This window comes from Entelurus aequoreus, linkage group LG18, assembly GCF_033978785.1.
Source record: "Entelurus aequoreus isolate RoL-2023_Sb linkage group LG18, RoL_Eaeq_v1.1, whole genome shotgun sequence".
Taxonomy (NCBI): domain Eukaryota; kingdom Metazoa; phylum Chordata; class Actinopteri; order Syngnathiformes; family Syngnathidae; genus Entelurus; species Entelurus aequoreus.
In genome coordinates this window covers 34,205,539-34,230,239 of record NC_084748.1, presented here as the reverse complement: position 1 = coordinate 34,230,239, position 24,701 = coordinate 34,205,539, and the positions used below count along the sequence as shown (strand labels likewise).

The 24,701-nt window shown below is 38.6% G+C and overlaps 1 protein-coding gene across 1 annotated transcript in view; it reads right to left on the bottom strand.

Moving 5' to 3' along the window:
* Positions 1 to 24,701, bottom strand: part of LOC133634058 (alpha-1,6-mannosylglycoprotein 6-beta-N-acetylglucosaminyltransferase B-like) — a 274,128-nt gene that overhangs the window by 6,711 nt on the left and 242,716 nt on the right. The window contains 6 exon segments of the mRNA XM_062027016.1: positions 96 to 170; positions 2,133 to 2,249; positions 4,790 to 4,936; positions 5,071 to 5,226; positions 12,955 to 13,085; positions 16,276 to 16,409. Coding sequence (XP_061883000.1) covers positions 96 to 170; positions 2,133 to 2,249; positions 4,790 to 4,936; positions 5,071 to 5,226; positions 12,955 to 13,085; positions 16,276 to 16,409 — 760 coding nt within the window.

The following is a 24,701-nucleotide window of genomic DNA, read 5'->3' as shown; positions in this document are numbered from 1 at the left end:
ACACACAAGTGTAAAATATTTGTATTGATGTGAATAAATAACTCCGCATGGTTCATCAGTGTTCATATGGATGAAGCAGGTGTGCAGCCCCCCACCTGATGTTGTATGTAAGCGTGCACTCTCTCCAGCATGCCCTCACACGTGTACTCGTGAGGCAGGTATGGCTCCACCTGGTCCACAAAAACACAACACTCACTTATTATTATTATTTTTTGCATACGTTCCATATTCAAAAGCACTTTTTCTGCCCATCTCTTCGTGATCGGTGGAGAATTTTAGCAAATGACCTCGCAGTAAAAGCGGCGCTGAATAATGGCGGATCCATTTTTGCATGCCTGCCTTGCTCAACATGCTTTATTTGCCCAATTAGCAGCAAATCAACTTCGGTATTATGAGTGGGTGAATAATCGGACTGTTGCAAGAACAGTATGAACCGTTCATTTTCCTGTTAGGAAAAGAAGCCATGAAGCATGTGGCGCTCATCTACTTTCATACAACTTTTAAAAAAACATCCAGGTCCATTCGATTTAAGACAGAAAGAAGGATTTATTGGAACATGATGACTTGTCAAACAGCAAGAGATTGCTTCTTCCTGCTTCACTGACCACATGTGTGTGTGTGTGTGTGTGTGTGTTCTTGTATTCCTACCCTTCTTGAGACATCAACAAGGAAAAATACCTTTCATATGAGGACTGGTGAACAAGTTAGGACCGAAATCCCAAAAAGGAAAACCATTGCATCTAATAGAGAATGTCTCAATTGCACCTGGGTGGTGAAATCTATGAAAATGAGGGTGGTCCCAAAAAGGAGGGATTTTTCAAATTGACTGTGTGTCGGTTTTAAAAGTCCCCCCCCCCCCCTCTGGTCAACACATGAAATAACAAGTGTGTGTAAGAAATTGAAATGTGCCCCCTTTGGCCAAAATTAATTTAAAAAAATAGATAAATATGTATATGGAGACATATTGTAATAACTTGAAGTAAATAATGCAGATTAAAAACAAATTACAAAAAAAAAAAACCAACAACAAAAAAAACAACTAAAATCAGTCTTTTTCTCACTATGTGTCGACTTTTTTCTTATAAAATTGGGAACAATTTCTCATATTCTTTCTGTTTCTGTAATATTGCAATATTTTCTCATAAAATTAGTACTTTTTCATGTAAAATTATTACTTTTAATGCAAAATGGTGACAGTTGTCATACAAAAATTCAGACCTTTATCACAATATTGGCAATTTTTTTGTTCTTGTAAAATAGTGATATTTTTGGAGTAAAATGATGACTTTTGTCATATTTTTGCCAAGTGAAATTCCAATTATTATTATAATAGTGCCAACATTTTACAGTTTTCTTATAAAATTGTAACTTTTGTCGAGTAAGATTACGACTCTTTTCATAACATTTCCAAAATGTTGAGCTTTTCTTCTAAAATTACGATTGTCATCGAGTAAAATTCCAACTTTTATAATAATACTGCACAAATGTAAAATTTTTCTTGTAAAATTTTGACTTGCGTTGAGTAAAATTACGACTTCTATTATAAAACTGCCAACATTTGAAGTTTTTCTTGTGAAATTGTGACCTATTTCTTGTGAAATTCCAACTCATTTTTCACAACTAGCTTTTTTATATTTACATAGTTTGTATTTATTATTAATGTTGTAAACACAAATCTTTATATTCTAGAAAGGGTGGTCCTAAAGAGAGGCATTATTCGGAGGTCTCAAGAAGATGACAAATACAAGAATGTGTGTGTGTGTGTGGTTTGTAGATAATGGCCATAATGTGCAGTTTGGACTCAGTGGGCTGACATGGCTGATTCAAGGAATTTCATCTTCTCAAAACTATCTTCAATCCTATTTGTGTTTGGTGCACATAGTGGCAGGAGAGGAGCATTTTGTGCGAGGGACTCTCAGTGGTCTGACAGTGAAGACAAAAGGGTGGCGTTTTAACATGAATGACAACTTAATAGCAAATCAATGAGGAGAACGAGGGTGAGAATGCAGACGATGACAAAGAAATATCAGTTTGCTTTAAAGACTGCATGGATATAAAGTGTCAATGGTCGAGGATTCTAAAATCTCTCGAAAATAAAAGCTTTTCTTCTGGTTTCTGGACGGCGGAGGTACCTTGGTTCGAATAATCTTTTTGATGGCGGCTTCAAACTCCACCGCGTTGTTGTAGTCCACGGTCATTACGTGAGGACTGCCAATGTACTGCTCTGCGTACGGATTCTGGGAGGACACCTGCACAATACAACGAAACACAAAGGCTCCATGCTCTCGCTTTTCATGTTTATTTAAAGGAGACCTGTGATGATTTTTTATCTACCTTTATAATAGATATGGATATGTTTTGGTGTAAATTTTGCTCTAGAGTCACTTTTATTACCTGTTTTTTGGGAGTGTCTGCAAGACGTTCAATTCTGGAGGCATTCCTAGAGTCCAAATTAAACTACGCCCAAGCCTCTACAAAAGTATCATAATCTATCTTTAGAAAATGTATACCGTTTGAATATACATATTAAGTTGTTGCCGCAATTTTTTTTCTGAAATGGTCAAAAATAGACTACATAAACGGTGTATAGATTCACCCGGCCACAACATTAGGTACACCTGCACTCTCTGCGATTGACTCAGTGCATAAAAAACACTGCTTTTATCAGTCTGTGTTGCTATGCACATGCCAAGATTAGATGAAAATAATACTTTATCTTACCTCTTTTTGTGTGTCCTTATAGCCTGAAGCAGAGCTCCTCCCCCTCTGGCTGAGAGAGAGCTTGACTTCTAAATAAGTACGTCCACCTCACAGTGATGTCACACCGTAGCCAAACTGCACAGATACATCCAAAACGGCGTGCATGCTCACACAAAAATATTGTACCGTATGACTACGTTTAGACTGCAGGCCAAAGTGGCCCTAATCAGATTTTTTTCGAAATCAGATTTTTTCCAGGTGACTGTTCACACTGCAAGTAAAATGTGAACTTTATCAGACATATATATACATACATACATACACATAGATATATATATATATACATATATATGTACATATAAATATATGTACACACACACACACATATGTATACACACACACACACATATGTGTATATATATACACATAAATAAACATTCACATATATATACACATATACACACACACACACACACACACACACACACACACACACACACACACATATATATATATATATATATATATATATATGTATATATATATATATATATATATATATATATATATATATATATAAATACACACACACGTGTATATATACACACTTATATACACACATTTTATTCACACACACACACACATGTATATATATATACACACACACACACATATATATATATATATATATACACATGTACATACATATACATAAATACATATACATATATATATATATATATATATATATATACATACATATACAGTATATATACATATACATACATATATATACATATACACATATATACACTACTATACTATTTTTCAATGAAGATAACTTTAAACTAGTCTTAACTTTAAAGAAGTAAACTCTATACATTGCTAATGTGGTAAATGACTATTCTAGCTGCAAATGTCTGGTTTTTGGTGCAATATCTACATAGGTGTATAGAGGCCCATTTCCAGCAACTATCACTCCAGTGTTCTAATGGTACAATGTGTTTGCTCATTGGCTCAGAAGGCTAATTGATGATTAGAAAACCCTTGTGCAATCATGTTCACACATCTGAAAACAGTTTAGCTCGTTACAGAAGCTACAAAACTGACCTTCCTTTGAGCAGATTGAGTTTCTGGAGCATCACATTTGTGGGGTCAATTAAACGCTCAAAATGGCCAGAAAAAGAGAACTTTCATCTGAAACGCGACCGTCTATTCTTGTTCTTAGAAATGAAGGCTATTCCACAAAATTGTTTGGGTGACCCCAAACTTTTGAACGGTAGTGTATATACATACATATATACATATATATACATACATATATACACATACATATATATATATATATATATATATATATATATATATATATATATATATATATATATATATATATATATATATATATATATATACATATATACACACACACATATATATATATACATATACATATATACAGTATATATACATACATATATAAATATATACATATATATACATACATACATATATAAATATATGTATATATTTATACACATATATACATATATGTGGGAAGAATGGAGAAAGTGTACTGTACTGAATTTATATAAGTGTAATTTTAAATTATATATAGTGCTTGAACTTTTTTTTTAATGTCCACAAAGTTCAATGAGCAGGAGGTGTGTAATGTGCGCGTGTGTTGACTGTATTTGTTGGTTGTAGTTAATTTATACCATGAGTAGGTAAAGTTGTTTGGATTGGTTCATATACATTGTTGCTGTGGTCAAGTCCCAATTAAAGTCTGGGGTTTTGACCATAAAATACGCCGCGTGCCAATCGTCTTGTTAAACTTGTGATGGCCGTAGTTTGGACATCCCTGGTTTAGACGGGGGAAAAAATGTCCGATCTATGTCACCCGATGGCAAAAAAATCTGATTTGGTGTGCAATGTAAGCGGAGCCTAAGATTTAACGCTTTGACATTGTTTAACACGGGTATTTAAAATTTGAGCAACATTTATATGTCAGAAAAGACAAAACTCATCATAGGTCCCCTTTAATACCTTGTTTGTGTGTTCTAGCCCTTTTCCCCTGTGGTGGAGTTACCTCTCTGGATGTGGGCTTTCCTTTAAAGAAATTGTGATTGAGCGAGCTGTGAGGGGGGTTAAACTTTGGCTGCAGGAAAACACACCCGTTGGCTATCGCTTCCAATGGGGCGGGGCCTTCGTAAGGAAACCCAAAGCCGATGAAGAGCTGCAGGTGGAGGAACACAAAGAGAGAACAGCGATAAGATTCTACAATGCTTTGCCTCTAATTAGGACTCAGTGAAATATGTTTCATTTCACTCAAAACAGGACATTAAATGTGGTAGCATCTTCCTCGGGTACCTTTGCTTTGCGGAGCAGCTGCTGCAGTTCTTGCTGGGGCAACACGCCATGGTTCTTCACAAAGGCCGGGACCTCAGGAGGCCTCTGGGTCTCATAATACACCGTACCATGGACCTCCATGTACTTGTTGAGAATCTGCAGGAATCCTTCTTTACCCTAATGGACAGGACAGAGGGAAATAAAAAGGTTGGTGTGGGAGAGTAAGGGTAAAGAATTGATTTACGTGGACCCCGACTTAAAGAAGTTGAAAAACTGATTCGGGTGTTACCATTTAGTGGTCAATTGTACGGAATATGTACTGACCTGTGCAATCTACTAATAAAAGTTTCAATCAATCAAAAATCAAAGTATGTATCTTATTTGGGGTCAGTATGTATTATACAGTACATTCATTGGAAATAAAATTTCTGCAAGTGTCTGCTGGCAGTTTAGTAACAGTGTTGTCCCGATACCAATATTTTGGTACCGGTGCTAAAATTATTTTGATACTTTTCGGTACTTTTTGATACTTTTCTAAATAAAGGGCACCACAAAAAATTGCATTATTGGCTTTATTTTAACAACAAATCTTAGGGTACATTAAACATATGTTTCTTATTGCAAGTTTGTCCTTGAATAAAATAGTGAACATACAAGACAACTTGTCTTTTATTAGTAAGTAAACAAACAAAGACTCCTAATTAGCCTGCTGACGTATGCAGTAACATATTGTGTCACTTTCCATTCTATTATTTTGTCAACATTATTAAGGACAAGTGGTAGAAAATGAATTATTAATCTACTTGTTCATTTACTGTTAATATCTGTTTACTTTCACTTTTAACATGTTCTATCTACACTTCTGTTAAAATGTAATAATCACTTATTCTTTTGTTGTTTGATACTTTACATTAGTTTTGGATGATACCACAAATTTGGGTATCAATCCGATACTAAGTAGTTACAGGAAAATACATTGGTCATATTCAAAGTCCTCATGTGTCCAGGGACATATTTCCTCAGTTTATAAACATAATATACCGGTACATTTTAAAAAAATGAAAGAAGATGTTGTGATGCCAAAAAATATCGACATAATCATAGTAGTATCGACTAGATACGCTACTATACTTGGTATCATTACAGTGGATGTTAGGTGTAGATCCACCAATGGCGTTTGTTTCCATTTTGACTCCGGTGAGCTACGGTGTGTAGTGAAGCATGTTTAGCTATTCCTCGTCCTGCAGGGATGATACTTGTAAGAAACTTACTTTATTTGTCGCCATGGAGGCGAGGATTAGTGATTTAGAAGTAGCTAAAATACTGCAGACAGCGGCTTGACTTTAGCTGCTAGCTCGCGAGTCATGTCTTAAAGCACCTCTTCCGGTGGCCGTTTCAGATATACTGCAGTGAAATGTTAGGTTGTCCCGCTCAGATATCAGCAAAAAATGTAATTATATAGGCTTGCATCTAACCTTACTGATGTAAGGCTCCGACAGTCCCGCAGCATGGCCTGACAGCCAGTAACAATGTCCTCCAAGATGTACGCAATGTTGGTCTTTGTCTTTTAGTCAAGTCATTTACAAAATGTAAACATGGTAGGGTATACACTACTAGAAGCTGCTCGCAGCTACACAACAGCCAAGCACACAAGCCAGACATACGTAATAGTTGTCCTTAATTGAAAAATTTAGCAGTCCGATGACACAATACATTTGTCAATATAAACAACGTTCAAATATTTTTAAATGCATTATAATTAGAGGTGGAAATCTGTGGCCACCTCACGATTTGATTATGATTCAGTAGCTACGATTCGATTAAAAATCGATTATTGATGTATCGTGAATTCATATATATCATACTTGCCAACCTTGAGACCTCCGAATTCGGGAAATGGGGGGGAGGGGGCGGGTTGAGATGTTGGGGTTGAGGTGGGCGGGGTTGGGGGGGGCGGGGTTTGGTGGTAGCGGGGGGTGTATATTGTAGCGTCCCGGAAGAGTTAGTGCTGCAAGGGGTTCTGGGTATTTGTTCTGTTGTGTTTATGTTGTGTTACGGTGCGGATGTTCTCCCGAAATGTGTTAGTCATTCTTGTTTGGTGTGGGTTCACAGTGTGGCGCATATTTGTAACAGTGTTAAAGTTGTTTATACGGCAACCCTCAGTGTGACTTGTAGGGCTGTTGATCAAGTATGCCTTGCATTCACTTATGTGTGTGTAAAAGCCGCATATATTATGTGAACGCCATTTGTACGGAGGAAAAGCGGACGTGACGACAGGTTGTAGACAGTGCCTTTAAGGCACGCCCCCAATATTGTTGACCGGGTGGAAATCGGGAGAAATTCGGGAGAATGGTTGCCTCTGGAGATTTTCGGGAGGGGCACTGAAATTCGAGAGTCTCCCGGGAAAATCGGGAGTGTTGGCAAGTATGATATATATTGATGCGGTTTTACATTTCTTTTTGTTTCACTAAATAAGCGTTTATCACTTGCAGCAAAAGGAACACAAAACAGTTGACCTACATTTATTAAGTTCAGGAACGTGTGTAAAACTGGAACATAGGTGCCCTAAAATAAAGGAGCTGGTCTGATCTCTCAGTGAGGTGGCTTGCTCCAGTCAGACACATTTTAGAACTGTCTTCATTACATTATTTGCAATAAATAAATAAATCATCGTTTATTGACGTATGCTAATCAATTTTGTAATCGACCAGGTCCGATTTGCGATGCATTTAAAAATCAATTATTTCCTCTACCTGTAATTAGAAAGTAATCAGAAAGTATCCAGTAACAAACGTGTACGCATCATTCAACTTACTGAGTCGTGAGCTTAACTTACCGTAATTTCCGGACTATAAGCCGCACCTGACTATAAGCCGCACCAGCTAAATTTAGGGGAACATACAGATTGCTCCATATATAAGCCGCACCCGACTATAAGCCGCAGGGTTTTGATGTGTAATTACCGTAGTATATAGGGGTTCCTGCTACCACGGAGGGGATTGTCGGGACAGAGATGACTGTTTGGGAACGCAAAGCGTCCCATTTATTAACAATAAATCTTTCAATCATTCAATCAAACTTTCACATCTTTGACATGGCGAACAGCATTCGTGCAGAGTACAAATAATACAACGGTGCAAAGTAATACAAAGTGCTCACCTGTACGTTATCAAAATAACCAGCCTACCGGTATATGAAAAGTCAGTCTTTAATCATTGTGTCATCGTCTTCCTCCTGCGTACTAAAACCACCGAAATCCTCTTCGTCTGTGTCGGAGAAGAACAGGCCGTAAATAAGCCGCACCCTTGTATAAGCCGCAGGGACCAGAACGAGGGGAAAAAGTAGCGGCTTATAGTCCGGAAATTACGGTAAATAGTGTGTCGTCACCGGAAAAAAAAATATCACTCCACTTTAATCTAAAAATAGCCATTCCAGGCGGTTAACAATATAACAATAAACAGGTCACTATTATTCATGTCTACAATAATTTCACTTGATCAAACATTTTCTAACACGGCACACTACAAAATAATAAAAGTATGTATGATTCGTGCTGATATCGTATCGAATCAAAATAAGCATCGGCCAATAGACAAGGTTCCAATATCGGCTATGGAATCGGAAGTGAAAAAGTTGTATCGGGACACCCCTAGTAAAATGTTTGGTCATACTTTCTAATCTAATGGCATGAGTATGTGTGCAGGGTTTTGTGACTTTTGATGTTTATGAAGCCATCAAAAGTGACGCCAGAAGCCCATCATTCTGCATGAGTGTAAAGTGTGCGGATGCAGATTGGACTGTCACCAAGACCACGGGGAGACAAGGACTGACAGACACATAATCAATCAAGTGATGATAAGTTGTGTCGTGATACCAAGGCATGCTGTAAAAAACTGAAAATTACTTTTTCAGGAAAAAAACACTTCCATGGTTTAAAATTCCTTTTTTGTAAGGATCCGATTCACCCGCAAAACACTGACTACCTAGTGAATAGCTTGTTGCCCTTTTCAAAGCACTGAAATACTTGATGTGCTATAAAAGTGAGTTTACAGCACAAAGCCAGCAATATCTCTGCACAACACTTTTGATCTAACTAATTGTGACTTGTCCTTGCGCAGAGCTGCGCCTTTGTTTCCTTCTTTGCTATTCCAACACTTTCGAAGAATGCTTTGTGTTTGAAAGAGCACAGGGCATTTAAAAGACGAGGCTGAAAAGAAATTTGCTGTAATTAATAAAAACTAAATCAATGGAATCCAGTTTAGTGTATGCACTAGTGCAGGGGTGTCAAACTCATTTTAGATCGGCGGCCACATGGAGAAAAATCTACTCCCAAGTGGGCCGGATTGGTAAAATCACAGCATGATAACTTAAAAATAAAGACAACTTGTTTGTTTTCTTTGTTTAAAAATAGAACACGCATATCCTGAAATTGTACTGAAATTATTAGGGATGTCCGATAATATCGGACTGCCGATATTATCGGCCGATAAATGCTTTAAAATTTAATATTGGAAATTATCGGTTTCAAAATTATCGGTATCGGTTTCAAAAAGTAAAATTTAGGACTTTTAAAAACGCCGCTGTGTACATGGACAAGTACAGAGCGCCGATAAACCTTAAAGGCACTGCCTTTGCGTGCCGGCCCAACCACATATTATCTACAGCTTTTCACACACACAAGTGAGTGTTAGGCATACTTGGTCAACAGCCATACAGGTCACATTAAAGGTAGCCGTATAAACAACTTGAACAGTGTTACAAATATGCTCCACACTGTGAACCCACACCAAACAAAAATGACAAACACATTTCGGGAGAACATCCGCACCGTAACACAACATAAACACAACAGAACAAATACCCAGAACCCCTTGCAGCACAAACTCTTTCGGGACGCTACAATATACACCCTCCGCTACCCCCCCACCTAAACCAACCCCCCCCCCCCCAACCACCTCAACCTCCTCATGCTCTCTCAGGGAGAGCATGTCCCAAATTCCAAGCGGCTGTTTTGAGGCATGTTGAAAAAAATAATGCACTTTGTGACTTCAATAATAAATATGGCAGTGCCATGTTGGCATTTTTTTCCGTAACTTGAGTTGATTTATTTTGGAAAACCTTGTTACATTGTTTAATGCATCCAGCGGGGCATCACAACAAAATTAGGCATAATAATGTGTTAATTCCACGACTGTATATATTGGTATCGGTTGATATCGGAATCGGTAATTAAGACTTGGACAATATCGGATATCGGCAAAAAAGCCATTATCGGACATCTCTAGAAATTATTTTACAATTACCTTTTGCGGTTAATAGAATATATACTTTATTTGTCGTTATTTATATTTTCTTAATAAATTATGTGATAATGTTCATCAGTCAACTCATTGGTGTTAATTTTCAATCTATCAAGATTAAAAAAATGATATCAAAATCAAATTACAGTATGTTATTTATGTAGTTTGATAATTTTCCTCGACTGATGTACTAACATCATGTGGTTTATTTTGTACATATGTAGCATCATCTACAAAGACACAAGGACACATTTAGAACAGCTGTTTCTTTCATTAAAACATTTCAGCTTGACACCAGTGACTGTTGCTAAGGAGCTCACTGCATCCTTTCACCTGCACTACAACCCCCCCAGACAGTTAATCCCCCCCCCCTGCTGTATAACTACAGGCAGGAGCTATCGATCAGTTTTTTCTGTGGGGATTTTCCCCGCCAGTAAGAGATTAGTATAAGTATATATACAATGTGAACTACCTAAGCACTATATTATATTTTCTAGCAGCATTGGTGTCACTGTGTCTCCTCGATAAACAACATTTACACCACAATCATGCAAGCATGCAATAGAAACAAAACAAATCACATTTAACCACAATTTTCTGAGTGGTTAGGGCTTCATCATTTAAAAGTAGTCAAATATGTTTCTCAGTAGATACATCTAATTAAATTCCTAAGAGAACAGGTTCTTGCATAATAGCGAGGTACAAATAGTACGTTAAGAGAAGTCCTTAAAAATGTCTATTTTTTACACTTTAGGGAAACTGCACTTTTTGGGGGGGAATTTTGCCTATTATTCATTATCCTTATGAGAAACAAGAACAGATGTTTTTTTTATATATATTTTTTCAAACATTCTAACTTGTAAATACATGTAAATAAAAGTCAGGTAACAATGGAGAGTCAGTGGATCACAGAGAGGTAACCAGTTTATGTTGCTATATAGCAGTGTTTTTCAACCACTGTGCCGCGGCACACTAGTGTGCCGTGGGATACAGTCTGGTGTGCCGTGGGAGATTATCTAATTTTACTTATTTGGGTTAAAAATATTTTTTGCAAACCAGTAATTTTAGTCTGCAAATGATGTGTTGTTGTTGAGTGTCGGTGCTGTCTAGAGCTCGGCAGAGTAACCGTGTAATACTCTTCCATATCAGTAGGTGGCAGCCGGTAGCTAATTGCTTTGTAGATGTCGCAAACAGCGGGAGGCATCATGCAGGTATTATTATGCTGTACATTTTAGGACTTGACAAGTATCTATACATCATTACCGACTTGGGGTGAATAAAACATGTTGGGAGAAAACATTTTTTTTCAAAACAATCTGTGAATTTACTGGGATCTGCTGTACATACAGAAACACACTGGAACAAATATATAAAACTCATTTATCAGCAGGACTGTATTCATGCATGGATCGTTATAAAACAACAACAATGTACACTACCGTTCAAAAGTTTGGGGTCACCCAAACAATTTTGTGGAATAACCTTCATTTTTAAGAACAAGAATAGACTGTCGAGTTTCAGATGAAAGTTCTCTTTTTCTGGCCATTTTGAGCGTTTAATTGACCCCACAAGTGTGATGCTTCAGAAACTCAATCTGCTCAAAGGAAGGTCAGTTTTGTAGCTTCTGTAACGAGCTAAACTGTTTTCAAATGTGTGAACATGATTGCACAAGGGTTTTCTAATCATCAATTAGCCTTCTGAGCCAATGAGCAAACACATTGTACCATTAGAACACTGGAGTGATAGTTTCTGGAAATGGGCCTCTATACACCTATGTAGATATTGCACCAAAAACCAGACATTTGCAGCTAGAATAGTCATTTACCACATTAGCAATGTATAGAGTGTATTTCTTTAAAGTTAAGACTAGTTTAAAGTTGTCTTTATCGAAAAGTACAGTGCTTTTCTTTCAAAAATAAGGACATTTCAATGTGACCCCAAACTTTTGAACGGTAGTGTATATCATAAAAAAAAAAAAAAAAAAGTCTTACCTGAAGCTTTTGTGGAAAAAGATGCATTGTGAGAAAGGGGCAAAACAACATCAAATTGACATTGTTAGATTTGATTTGACATTTTCATGACTATAAAGCATTTCTCTCTTATTTGTTGGTGTTCCTTCTCAAGGGTAGCCAACAATACATCCATCCATTTTCTACCGCTTGTCCCTTTTGGGGTCGTGGGGGGTGCTGGAGCCTATCTCAGCTGCACTCGGGCGGAAGGCGGGGTACACCCTGGACAAGTCGCCACCTCATCGCAGGGCCAACACAGATAGACAGACAACATTCACACACTAGGGCCAATGCATGTCTTTGGAGGTGGGAGGAAGCCGGAGTACCCGGAGGGAACCCACGCAGTCACGGGGAGAACATGCAAACTCCACACAGAACGATCCCGAGCCCGGGATTGAACTCAGGACTACTCAGGAGCTTCGTATTGTGAGGCACATGCACTAACCCCTGTTCCACCGTGTTGCCAACAATACAACAAGACAGATTTTCCAGGAGAGTAGTGGTTTGTTTGTGTCATGTCTGCTGGATTCAAAGAGCAGCTTGTGTTGGTGTGGCATTAATGGCTGATTGTTGGTTTTTGTGCATTTTATTTTTACCTTCCACATGCTGGTTTCCTTCCCATACACCACTGCCATGTTATTGACTTTGTTCTGCTGGATGCTCCTCTTTGCGGTGTCATTCAGCTCCTCCAACACAAAGCCCATGAAGGAATTGTCTGGCGTGTGAGCTAAACGGGAGACAAAAAAGGAGTGAGAGCGAGACAGTGGTGCTGCGGGTATACCTCACCCTGCTAATTCCTTCCTAAAGCTCCATTATAAATAGTCTTTGTCCATGAGCCAGCAACTGCCGGCTATGGATATACGGTGCAGTGAAGCACGTGGGCTCAGTCGCAGTCGGCAGGTAGTCAAAGTGGAACATGGGCACCTACGGAGGACGCTGACGCTGTAATGACGCTGCTGCAGAGGACTGCTTTAGGACGGCGTTTAGAAGCGAGAGAGAGCGGAACAATGAAACGTCGCAAATATTTCAGTGATTCACAATACGTTCTTTGGAAAAAACATCAAACGGTATTGTGTCGCTTGCAGAGACAGCTTGCTAACGGTGATGCAGCTGAAAATAGCAGTCTTTAAAGCATTTAATAAGACAAAAGCACAGGCAGTCTACTGCGGGGCGCTCACATCAGTATATATATATATATATATATATATATATATATATATATATATATATACATATCACTGTCACAAACCATCAGTAATGGTTTGTGACAGTGATATATGTATGAATATAAATCAGTGCTGTCAAACTATAACAGTAAATTACTCGTGTGCTACATTTTAATTCCCTTAAAAATGTTTTGACACAAATGAGATCTTGTATTTAATGAAATGTCATACTTTTTAAATGTTTTACTTGAATGCATCTCATTTGTTTGCTGAAAATAGTTTTTTTTTACACTGTAAAAAAAAAAGGCCGTCCATTTTAAGGTAAAAGTATTGGCAGCTCTGTTAAAACTAAAAAAAAAATTAAATTAAAAATGGTACAGTTTTTTCATTTGCAGTAAAGCACGGTAAAAAAACCCACCATAAAAAAACAAAACGCCATAATTGCGCAATATGCGGCCTCCATCTAGTGCAGGGGTGTCCAAACACATGCACGAGATCAATATCATTAAGCAACTTGACCGTGCAGCATGTTTTCATCCATCCATCCATTTTCTACCGCCCGTCCCATTTTTTGGGGTCACGGAAGGGTGCTGGAGCCCATCCCAGCTGCATTCGGGCGGAAGGCGGGGTACACCCTAGACAAGTCACCACTTCATCGCAGGGCCGACACAGATAGACAGACAACATTCACACTCACATTCACACACCAGGGCCAATTTAGTGTTGCCAATCAACCTATCCCCAGGTGCATGTTTTCATCCATCCATCAATTTTCTACCACTTGTCTCTTTTCATATTAAATTTAAATACCCACGTGTCTGACAGGTGACAATTTCTCAGCATCTTGTGGACAAGATAAGAAACTCAGGTCAGTGGCCATGATGTGTACAGTCTTCATGTCATAAGCACATTAACTTATATGACTCAATCCAAACAACCTTTCCTAGTCATGGGGCAAAAAAAAAAAAATTCAACCAGCACAAAAAGTCAACCCACATAACATAACCTGCTCACTGAACTTTTTATAAAATATAAAAAACCCCATCCCATTACCATAAAAAAAATTCTAATTTACACCCATTGCAAGGCATGATGGTAAAAATACAAAACACTCTCTCCACACTTATCCATGTTTGCCTGCTGCTGGATATTTCTGATTGATTCACGAAAGTATACAAGGCAGGAGTCGAACTTTCACATATTCTGAATGTTAAAATATAATAATTATTAATAATATATCCATTATATCAACATAATATGTAAACACACACACATATATATGGTTACTTTGCATGCAGTCGGCTTTCGGCCCCTGCCATTTTTTTTTCAGCTCAATGCTGCCCCCCAGTCAAAAAATTTGGACACCCCTAAACTAGTGGTACGCCAAACAATAACTTAGTTAAATATTCCAACACAGTGTTACTGTTCAAACTGCGTGTAATGTTACAGTAGCCAAAATTATTGAATGTACTTGTCTGCCTTGTTTTTAATGAATATTTAGGCCTACTACGCTACTGTATAGTAATGTTAGTCACTATGGTGGTACTTGGAGAGCCAAGTGTTTTCTGAGTTTGCGATAAAAGAGCATGTGTGCAACCCTCCGATTGCTGGCACGGCCACTCTACCAACTTCGCCACGCCGCCCACTTACATGTTGCGGTTAATATTATTCTATCTTTATTTGTCGTTATTTATATTTTCTGAATAAATTATATGATAATGTTCATCAGTCAACTCATTGGTGTTAATTTTCAATCTATCAAGATAAAAAAATGTATATCAAAATCAAATTACAGGATGTTATTTATGTAGTTTGATCATTTGGGGACGGCGTGGCAAAGTTGGTAGAGTGGCCGTGCCAGCAATCGGAGGGTTGCTGGTTACTGGGGTTCAATCCCCACCTTCTATCATCCTAGTCATGTCCGTTGTGTCCTTGGGCAAGACACTTCACCCTTGCACCTGATGGGTGCTGGTAGCGCCTTGCATGGCAGCTCCCTCCATCAGTGTGTGTGTGAATGGGTGAATGTGGAAATACTGTCAAAGCGCTTTGAGTACCTTGAAGGTAGAAAAGCGCTATACAAGTATAACCCATTTATCATTTATTTATTTATTTTCCTCGACTGATGTACTAACATCATGTGGTTTAATTTGTACATATGTAGCATTATCTACAAAGAATTGCTATTGGGACATCTAGTGGACACATTTAGAACAGCAGTTTCTTTCATTCAAAATGTTCAGGTTAATTGTCATACTTGGTAAACTCATCCCGCGGTCCGCATAAAACCTGTTCACGGGCCTGATCGTTTGACACCCCTGATTTAGGATCTGCACGGCAAAAAGAAACTTACAAATGCAGACATTTTCAGATATGTATTAAATCATCAATAACATTTTTGCAAAAATCATGCTAAAAAAAAAATACTGCCAGTTCTTGGAGCACAATGGGGAACATGTTTTGATTTATTTATAAAACATTAACTCCAGGTTTATGCGCACCCCACTTTTCGTATTATTTGGTGTGCCATTATAATTTTCGCCAAAACTTTTGCCCTGGTTTTCATATCCTACCTTGGCTATCGTGCAATTAAACATTGCTAGTCTGTTTATTTGTGTATTATCACACAGAATCGAGCGCTCAAACAAAGAACGCCACGTGATGCTAACACAATACCTGTGCATTTTTTTTTGTGTGTGACTGCGACAGAAAAAAACACTGTCTTGTTTCCATATGTGTGATGAAGACCCTTACGGAACATGGTCATGTACTGCCTGGCGTTCAGGTTCCAGTAGCCCCAGTCGGTCCGGTAGCCGTGAAGAGTGGCGTACTCCTCATGATTGTAAGCTGGCTCTGTCCCAAATGTGTCGATCACACGAATGTGACATCTGTAAAGACACAGCACAGCTACTTAGAGAAAAATAATAATATCATCACCTTGCAATTTCCACTTTTTATAAAACGGCTTCAGCTGCAAGATTCGGGACAGCAAACGGAAATTGCACACGGCCCTTCAAAAAAACAGCCCACACCTGCAGGTTTAAATAAATAAAAGGTAAAAGCTGACAAACAAGTAGGATTAATGTCTACAAGTAGAAGAAAGCTAAGCACGGGTGATACATCAAGACGGCAATGACGATAAAACAACAACAAGAGAAGTAAAATCTGTTTAAAAGTAAGCGGCACAATAGGACATTGGCAGAGTGTGCACACACAAACACACACACACACACGCACACACACGCGCACTATGCCCTTGTCTGAAGCACTGAAGCAGATCTATCTTGCCTGTCTGTGAGCAAAGGGGGATTAAGAAGGGCTAAAGGTAGCATCCAATCCCTCATCTTGCCAATTTCTTTCAGGCTTACTAAGAGAGCTTTAAATCCAAACTATAGTGATAGCGTATGCCATCAAATGTGTGCACAGTATGTTAGCACAAATCATTAAGTAAGGTGAATGCTCATACAGGTTCCAGGTGTTGAGTAAATATACACAAGAAGACATGGGTCAGTTTAATGCAAATAATTTGTCCCTTTTTATTATAACTTCACTTTACTGTAAACAATTGTACTGTAATCGTACATCTGCATAACTATTGTGTGTAATTAACGTGGAGCGGTTTTATTTTGAATATTGTGTTATTGTCATGTACTGTAGGACACGTGTGTGTATTCCAGGGGTGTCAAACGTACGGTCCGCGGGCCGTATCAGGCCCAAGGACAGATTTTATCCGGCCCACGGGATGAGTTTGCTAAGTATAAAAAAGAGCCAAAATGTTTGAATGAAAGAAACTGCTGTAAATGTGTCCACTAGGTGTCGCAATAGCAATTATTAGTATTTTTGTAGATTATGGTACATATATAAAAAAAATAAACCACATGATCTTAGTGCACCAGTCGAGGAAAATGAGGGTCACCACTTTGTGAACAAATGCGTGAGCAAATTGTCCAACAGTTTAAGAACAACATCTCTCAACGAGCTATTGCATGGAATTTAGGGATTTCACCATCTACGGTCCGTAATATCATCAATAGAAAGAGAAATCTCTGCACATAATCAAAAAGTCCGAAAACCAACATTGAACGCCCGTGACCTTCGATCACTTAGGCGGTACTGCATCAAAAAGCGACATCAGTGTGTAAAGGATATCACCACATGGGCTCAGGAACACTTCAAAAAAACACTGTCGGTAACTGCAGTTCATCGCTAAATGTGTAAGTGCAAGTTACAAGTCTACTATGCAAAGCGAAAGCCATTTATCAACAACACCCAGAAACGCCGCCGCCTTCACTGGGCCCAAGCTCATCTAAGATGGACTGATGCAAAATATCAAAAATCCCGATTTTTATTCGGACCGGTGAAACATCTTATTACATAAACTTTGTAATTGTGAAAAAATATAGACAATTGTCAAACAAGTGTGTTCTATTGAACCACTAATGGTAACATAAGCTAGCCGGTGGGGTTCTTGTTAATTTTTTTCCTAAAAAATTGCAAACAGCACCTTTAATGTGCGTATAATTTATATGAACATTACCACAATATCCGGACTCTGAGCCACTACTTTTCCCCCCCACACTTTATACAATACAGCGGCTAATTTACAGATTTTTACGGGTTCACAAGCTTCACATGCCTCGTCATATCAGACCAATGAAATGACCAAAAGGGTCAAGGTGGACCAATGAAATTGTTAAATCAAGTGTACTCACACATTCAGTTAGTCAGCCATTTAGCCCGTTACGCACTTACCCTCATCATGGTGAAGGCATGACAACTACACACAACACAGCCCAAAAGCCGAAGACGATGCACCCGACTATCGCAAAAGAAGACGGCCGCCGTACGGAACGGAAATCCACCACCACTTGCCCGTGAGGAGGAGAAGGAAAACCGGAGGCGTTGTCTTTTATTAAATTTGTGAATGAACACTAGTGCCTGAGTAAAAACAGTCGCCTCCAACGCGCTTCAAAACTCGAGGCTTCAGTACATCGGTCCCAATTAACCGCGAGGGACAACTGTACATGCATTTAAAGTCTTCATAAGTACTTCACAAAGCTTTCTCACACGCAGAACACTTTCCATGCTCTTAAAACACTTGATACATTTTAAAACGGACGTCATTTTGACATGGAAATGAAATGGGTACTCAAATCTCACTACATGGACAACATTTATTTAATCTGATCATCATTCGGATTAGAAAGTTACTGTGTGCATGGACCCTGAAAACAATGATCCGAATATGATGTGCATTTTCATGCATCATACCTTAAATCGGATTACTTTATTTTTGACATGCGCAGAACCGAACATCAACGGAAAGGTGTGTTATTATTTGTGCTATGGCGCCATCTTTTCAACGAGTTCGCATCAGACTTCCACTGTTAACAAACATAGCTTTGTGCATTTCTGTTTGTCCGACGTTACCACGGTATTTATTTATAATTTCTTTCCTTTTGTTCACTACTTTTGTTTAACCTCTCTTTTTGAAATGGAGCTGTTCTGTGCTTGTTATGTTGCGATTGTGAACGGGTTGTGGCGCGTCTTCGGGTTTCAACATTCTGTTAATGTGTTTGAGGCTAGCAGTTAGCACTTGGAGTAGATGTAATGTTGTGAATAAAACAGCTCGTTAAGACGCCTACTGGATCCCTTCTTTTATTGTTACATCGACACATGACACTTTTGTTTCTCGTTTTAGAGCAACAAATTCAACAGGATATAACGCTACTTCTGTACATGTTGAATGGGGGAGACAGCAGCAAGACAATCGCTTCATTTTGAGACTAATACATTTAGTCCCCCTCCACCACTAACTATATCTGACATCAAAGACTGTTAGAATAATTATGTGTAAGTTATCACACAACTCTTATGCTTAAAGTCCGTCGCTATAGTTATTAGCTATTGTGCTCAAGCTGTACTTTTTTTGTCTGTGCAAGGACAAAACTTGTTACCAGCTACGGCATATGAGGGGTTGCCTGGAATATTTTGTTTGTCTTAGCCCACTAACAGCCAAGGACTTCAAGGACCTCAACGAAGATAAGACGACAGCACACAGACGAAGCAGAGACAAGGCAATCACAAGGCCCCCAGCACATTCCGTCACGTATTGTGCGTACTGGAAGCTGCTTTGCATGTAATGTGTGGCCACTCCTTTTAGAGGCGGCCTCAGTGATGTAACCAGGGACCTCCCAAATAAATAGAGGAGCACGGGGGACTGTTAGCTCAGAGCGTGGTGGGAGATTGTAACTGAGCGTGCAATCCCAAACGTCTCTCCTCTTTGAGCCAAATTGAACTCTGTCTCTGCATGATTCCTTGCTTCTTGTCTGTTTAATAGATGTCATCAGTGTTTGAACCTGACAAAGACATGCGCACTAAGGATAATTTCAACCAGAATTTCGGAAGATGTGTTTTCATGCGCTACAATCTGAATGACTTTTGGCATAAACCACCCATCTCGATTGGAAAGAAACTTTGATCCGAACATGTGTGATCGGGTCAGAATATTCCGGATGGCGTGTTTACATGAAGCATTTTTATTCCAGTTAAGCTTTTAACCCAATTAAATGTGTCCATGTGCACATACAGTACCTACAGCTGCGTTAGCTAGCCAGCTTGTATGACGAGCGATTTTAAAATGAAAACACTACATTATAAACATGGCTAATGTAAATTCAAAAAATAGATTTGAAGTTTAATCCTTCATGAAATGTAGTAAATTGTAGTGAAGTCTGTTTACTGCCAGTCTTACATAGTTGTTTACTCGATACAGGCGTGTTAGCTAGCTCTTATAACGAGCCATTTTAAATTGAAAAAACAACATTGTAAACATGGCTAATGTGAATTCTGAAAATAGGTTCGGTATTTAATCCTTCATGAAATGTAGTAAATTATAGTGAAGTCTGTTTACTGCCAGTCTTACATAGTAGTTTACTCGTTACAGGCGTTAGCTAGCTCATATGACAAGCGATTTTAAAATGAAAAAACAACATTCTAAACATGGCTAATGGGAATTCTGAAAATAGCTTTGATATTTAATCCTTCATGAAATGTAGTAAATTATAGTGAAGTCTGTTTACTGCCAGTCTTACATAGTAGTTTAGTCGATACAGGCGTGTTAGCTAGCTCTTATAACAAGCGATTTTAAAATGAAAAAACAACATTCTGAACATGGCTAATGTGAATTCTGAAAATAGGTTCAGTATTTACTCCTTCATGAAATGTAGTAAATTATAGTGAAGTCTGTTTACTGCCAGTCTTACATAGTAGTTTACTCACTACAGGCGGGTTAGCTAGCTCTTATAACGAGCAATTTTAAAATGAAAAAACAACATTATAAACATGGCTAATGTTAATTCAAAAATAGATTTGATGTTTAATCCTTCATGAAATGTAGTAAATTGTAGTGAAGTCTGTTTGCTGCCAGTCTTACATAGTAGTTTACTCACTACAGGCGTACTCGTATGACGAGCGATTTTAAAATGAAAAAACAACATTCTAAACATGGCTAATGGGAATTCTGAAAATAGACTGAAATGAAATGTAGTACATTGTAGTGAAGCCTGTTTGTTGCTAGTCCGACAATGGAGTTTAATAGCGACAGCCGCATTAACTAGCGATTTTAAAATAAAAACCTTCAAAACATGGCAATATTTACGCGGAGGAGCAATTATTAAATATCTTAAATGAGAAATACTTATAATTAGTTGTGTGCTTTCTCCTCAGCCTTCCTATCATATCATTTGGTGCAGACCGGTGGTGTAAATCCTGGCATAGATTGACTTTCCCAACCATCTCCAGTGGCAGTCTGACAAGGCCAGTAGATTTATCAGTCCATCAAGCACACACCACCAATACATGTCCTCCTAATATTATGTTTTATGGTCGATTGAGGCCGTTGGCGTGGAGACACCGGTGTCATTGCTCCCACTGTGATGGCACTTTTACAGGATAAAATAAAACCAACGGCCGAGGGGTACTCAAAAAAAAAAATTTCTGCATTACTGAATTGTCAATGGACAATTACCTCTGCAAATAAGGGATACAAAGAACTGAACACTGTTAGAGCAGTGTTAGTGTTCAAAATCAACCGATGTGGATGGAGGCTGTAGAAATTTAGGAAATTCGGATCAGAATACAAAATAAAAAGGTCAGCACTTTGTGGACTTAAAGGTATATGAAGGCATCACAGTCTGAAAGGACGGCTGCACGTTTGGGTCACAGAAATCACACAGTGAATAATTGATGAAAGTCAAATATTCTCTCTGGTCTTGCTGCCCAAGCTGCAGTATCACGTATCACCCCCATGTCAGAAAGTGCCATAGATAAGAGGTCCCAGAGAGACGAAGGGTGTGCAACATGGATGGAGAGGATGACAGGGAAGACATAAGAGTTGAGTATCTGACCTCGGATCAGAGGGTGTGGCTCATCTCAGTTAACCCTTGTGCAACCTGAAAGGGGGATTGCACTTTAAAAAAAATTCTGCCTATCATTCACAATCCATATGTAAGACCAGAACTAGGGTTGTACGGTATACCGGTATTAGTATAGTACCGCGATACTAATGAATCATATAGTATCTAGTCAATACTACTATGATTACATGGGTTATGTTTTGGCATCACAACGTCATCTTTCGTTTTTTTTACATTTATATTATGTTTATAAACTCAGGAAATATGTCCCTGGACACATGAGGACTTTGAATATGACCAATGTATGATCCTGTAAAGACTTGGTATCAGATTGATACCTAAATTTGTGGCATCATCCAAAACTGATGTAAAGTATTCGCGCTATAGGGGGCGGTATAGCTCGGTTGGTAGAGCGGCCGTGCCAGCAACTTGAGGGTTCCAGGTTCGATTACTGCCAGTCATCCTAGTCACTGCCGTTGTGTCCTTCGGCAAGACGATTTACCCACCTGCTCCCAGTGCCACCCACACTGGTTTAAATGTAACTTAGATATTGGGTTTCACTATGTAAAGCGCTTTGAGTCATTAGAGAAAAAGCGCTATATAAATATAATTCACTTCACTTCACTATATACATACAGACCATTTACCATGTTGAGAAAACTTGACTTACAGTTCGAGGAACTTGATAAAATATATTAAACCAATAATGTTGTACGGTATACCCGTATTAGTATAGTACCGCGATACTAATGAATCATAATCGGTACTATACCACCTCTGAAAAGTACTGGTCCATACCCAAATTTGTGGTGTCACCCAAAACTAATGTAAAGTATCAAACAACAGAAGAATAAGTGATTATTACATTTTAACAAAAGGTGAGAGCTAGAAACGGCTCCAAAAGCATAGGGGAAGCTATGCACGGTAAAAGACTAAACCTGACAGACTATAAAGGAAACAAAAACGGAATGCTGGATATCAGCAAAAAAACTCACGAGGAATGTGTAGCAGACAGTGTCCACAAAGTGAATCCGTACTTGACCTCAGCATGGAGAGAATAATCAACAGTGAATAATGTCCCGAGAAACAAATGTTGTCTCAAGCTCAACTTAAACGGTCCTGATTACCAACAGAAAACAGGTGTGGGGAAAAGTGCTCAAGCACCAACAAAACAGGAAAAGCCACCAAAATAAAAGCGTTGGACAGGAACTAATACTACCCGCAGGAAAATACCAAGAAACTCCAAATAAGGCATTGTCTGAGATCTGTAATATACAAACCCCGTTTCCATATGAGTCGGGAAATTGATTTGCAAATCCTTTTCAACCCATATTCAATTGAATGCACTACAAAGACAAGATATTTGATGTTCAAACTCATAATTTTTTTTTTTTTTTGCAAATAATAATTAATATAGAATTTCATGGCTGCAACACGTGCCAAAGTAGTTGGGAAAGGGCATGTTCACCACTGTGTTACATGTCCTTTCCTTTTAACAACACTCAGTAAATGTTTGGGAACTGAGGAGACACATTTTTTAAGCTTCTCAGGTGGAATTATTTCCCATTCTTGCTTGATGTACAGCTTAAGTTGTTCAACAGTCCGGGGGTCTCTGTTGTGGTAATTTAGGCTTCATAATGCGCCACACATTTTCAATGGGAGACAGGTCTGGACTACAGGCAGGCCAGTCTAGTACCCACACTCTTTTACTATGAAGCCACGTTGATGTAACACGTGGCTTGGCATTGTCTTGCTGAAATAAGCAGGGGCGTCCATGGTAACCTTGCTTGGATGGCAACATATGTTGCTCCAAAACCTGTATGTACCTTTCAGCATTAATGGCGCCTTCACACATGTGTAAGTTACCCATGTCTTGGGCACTAATACACCCCCATACCATCACAGATGCTGGCTTTTCAACTTTGCGCCTATAACAATCCGGATGGTTCTTTTCCTCTTTGGTCCGGAGGACACAACGTCCACAGTTTCCAAAAACAATTTGAAATGTGGACTCGTCAGACCACAGAACACTTTTCCACTTTGCATCAGTCCATCTTATATGAGCTCAGGCCCAGTGAAGCGGATGGCGTTTCTGGGTGTTGTTGATAAACGGTTTTCGCCTTGCATAGGAGAGTTTTAACTTGCACTTACAGATGTAGCGACCAACTGTAGTTACTGACAGTGGGTTTCTGAATTGTTCATGAGCCCATGTGGTGATATCCTTTACACACTGATGTCGCTTGTTGATGCAGTAAAGCCTGAGGGATCGAAGGTCACGGGCTTAGCTGCTTACGTGCAGTGATATTCTCTGAACCATTTGATGATATTAGGGACCGTAGATGGTGAAATCCCTAAATTGCTTGCAATAGCTGGTTGAGAAAGGTTTTTCTTAAACTGTTCAACAATTTGCTCACACATTTGTTGACAAAGTGGTGACCCTCGCCCCATCCTTGTTTGTGAATGACTGAGCATTTCATGGAATCTACTTTTATACCCAATCATGGCACCCACCTGTTCCCAATTTGCCTGTTCACCTGTGGGATGTTCCAAATAAGTGTTTGATGAGCATTCCTCAACTTTATCAGTATTTATTGCCACCTTTCCCAACTTCTTTGTCACGTGTTGCTGGCATCAAATTCTAAAGTTAATGATTATTTGCAAAAAAAAAAAATGTTTATCAGTTTGGACATCGAATATGTTGTCTTTGTAGCATATTCAACTGAATATGGGTTGAAAATGATTTGCAAATCATTGTATTCCGTT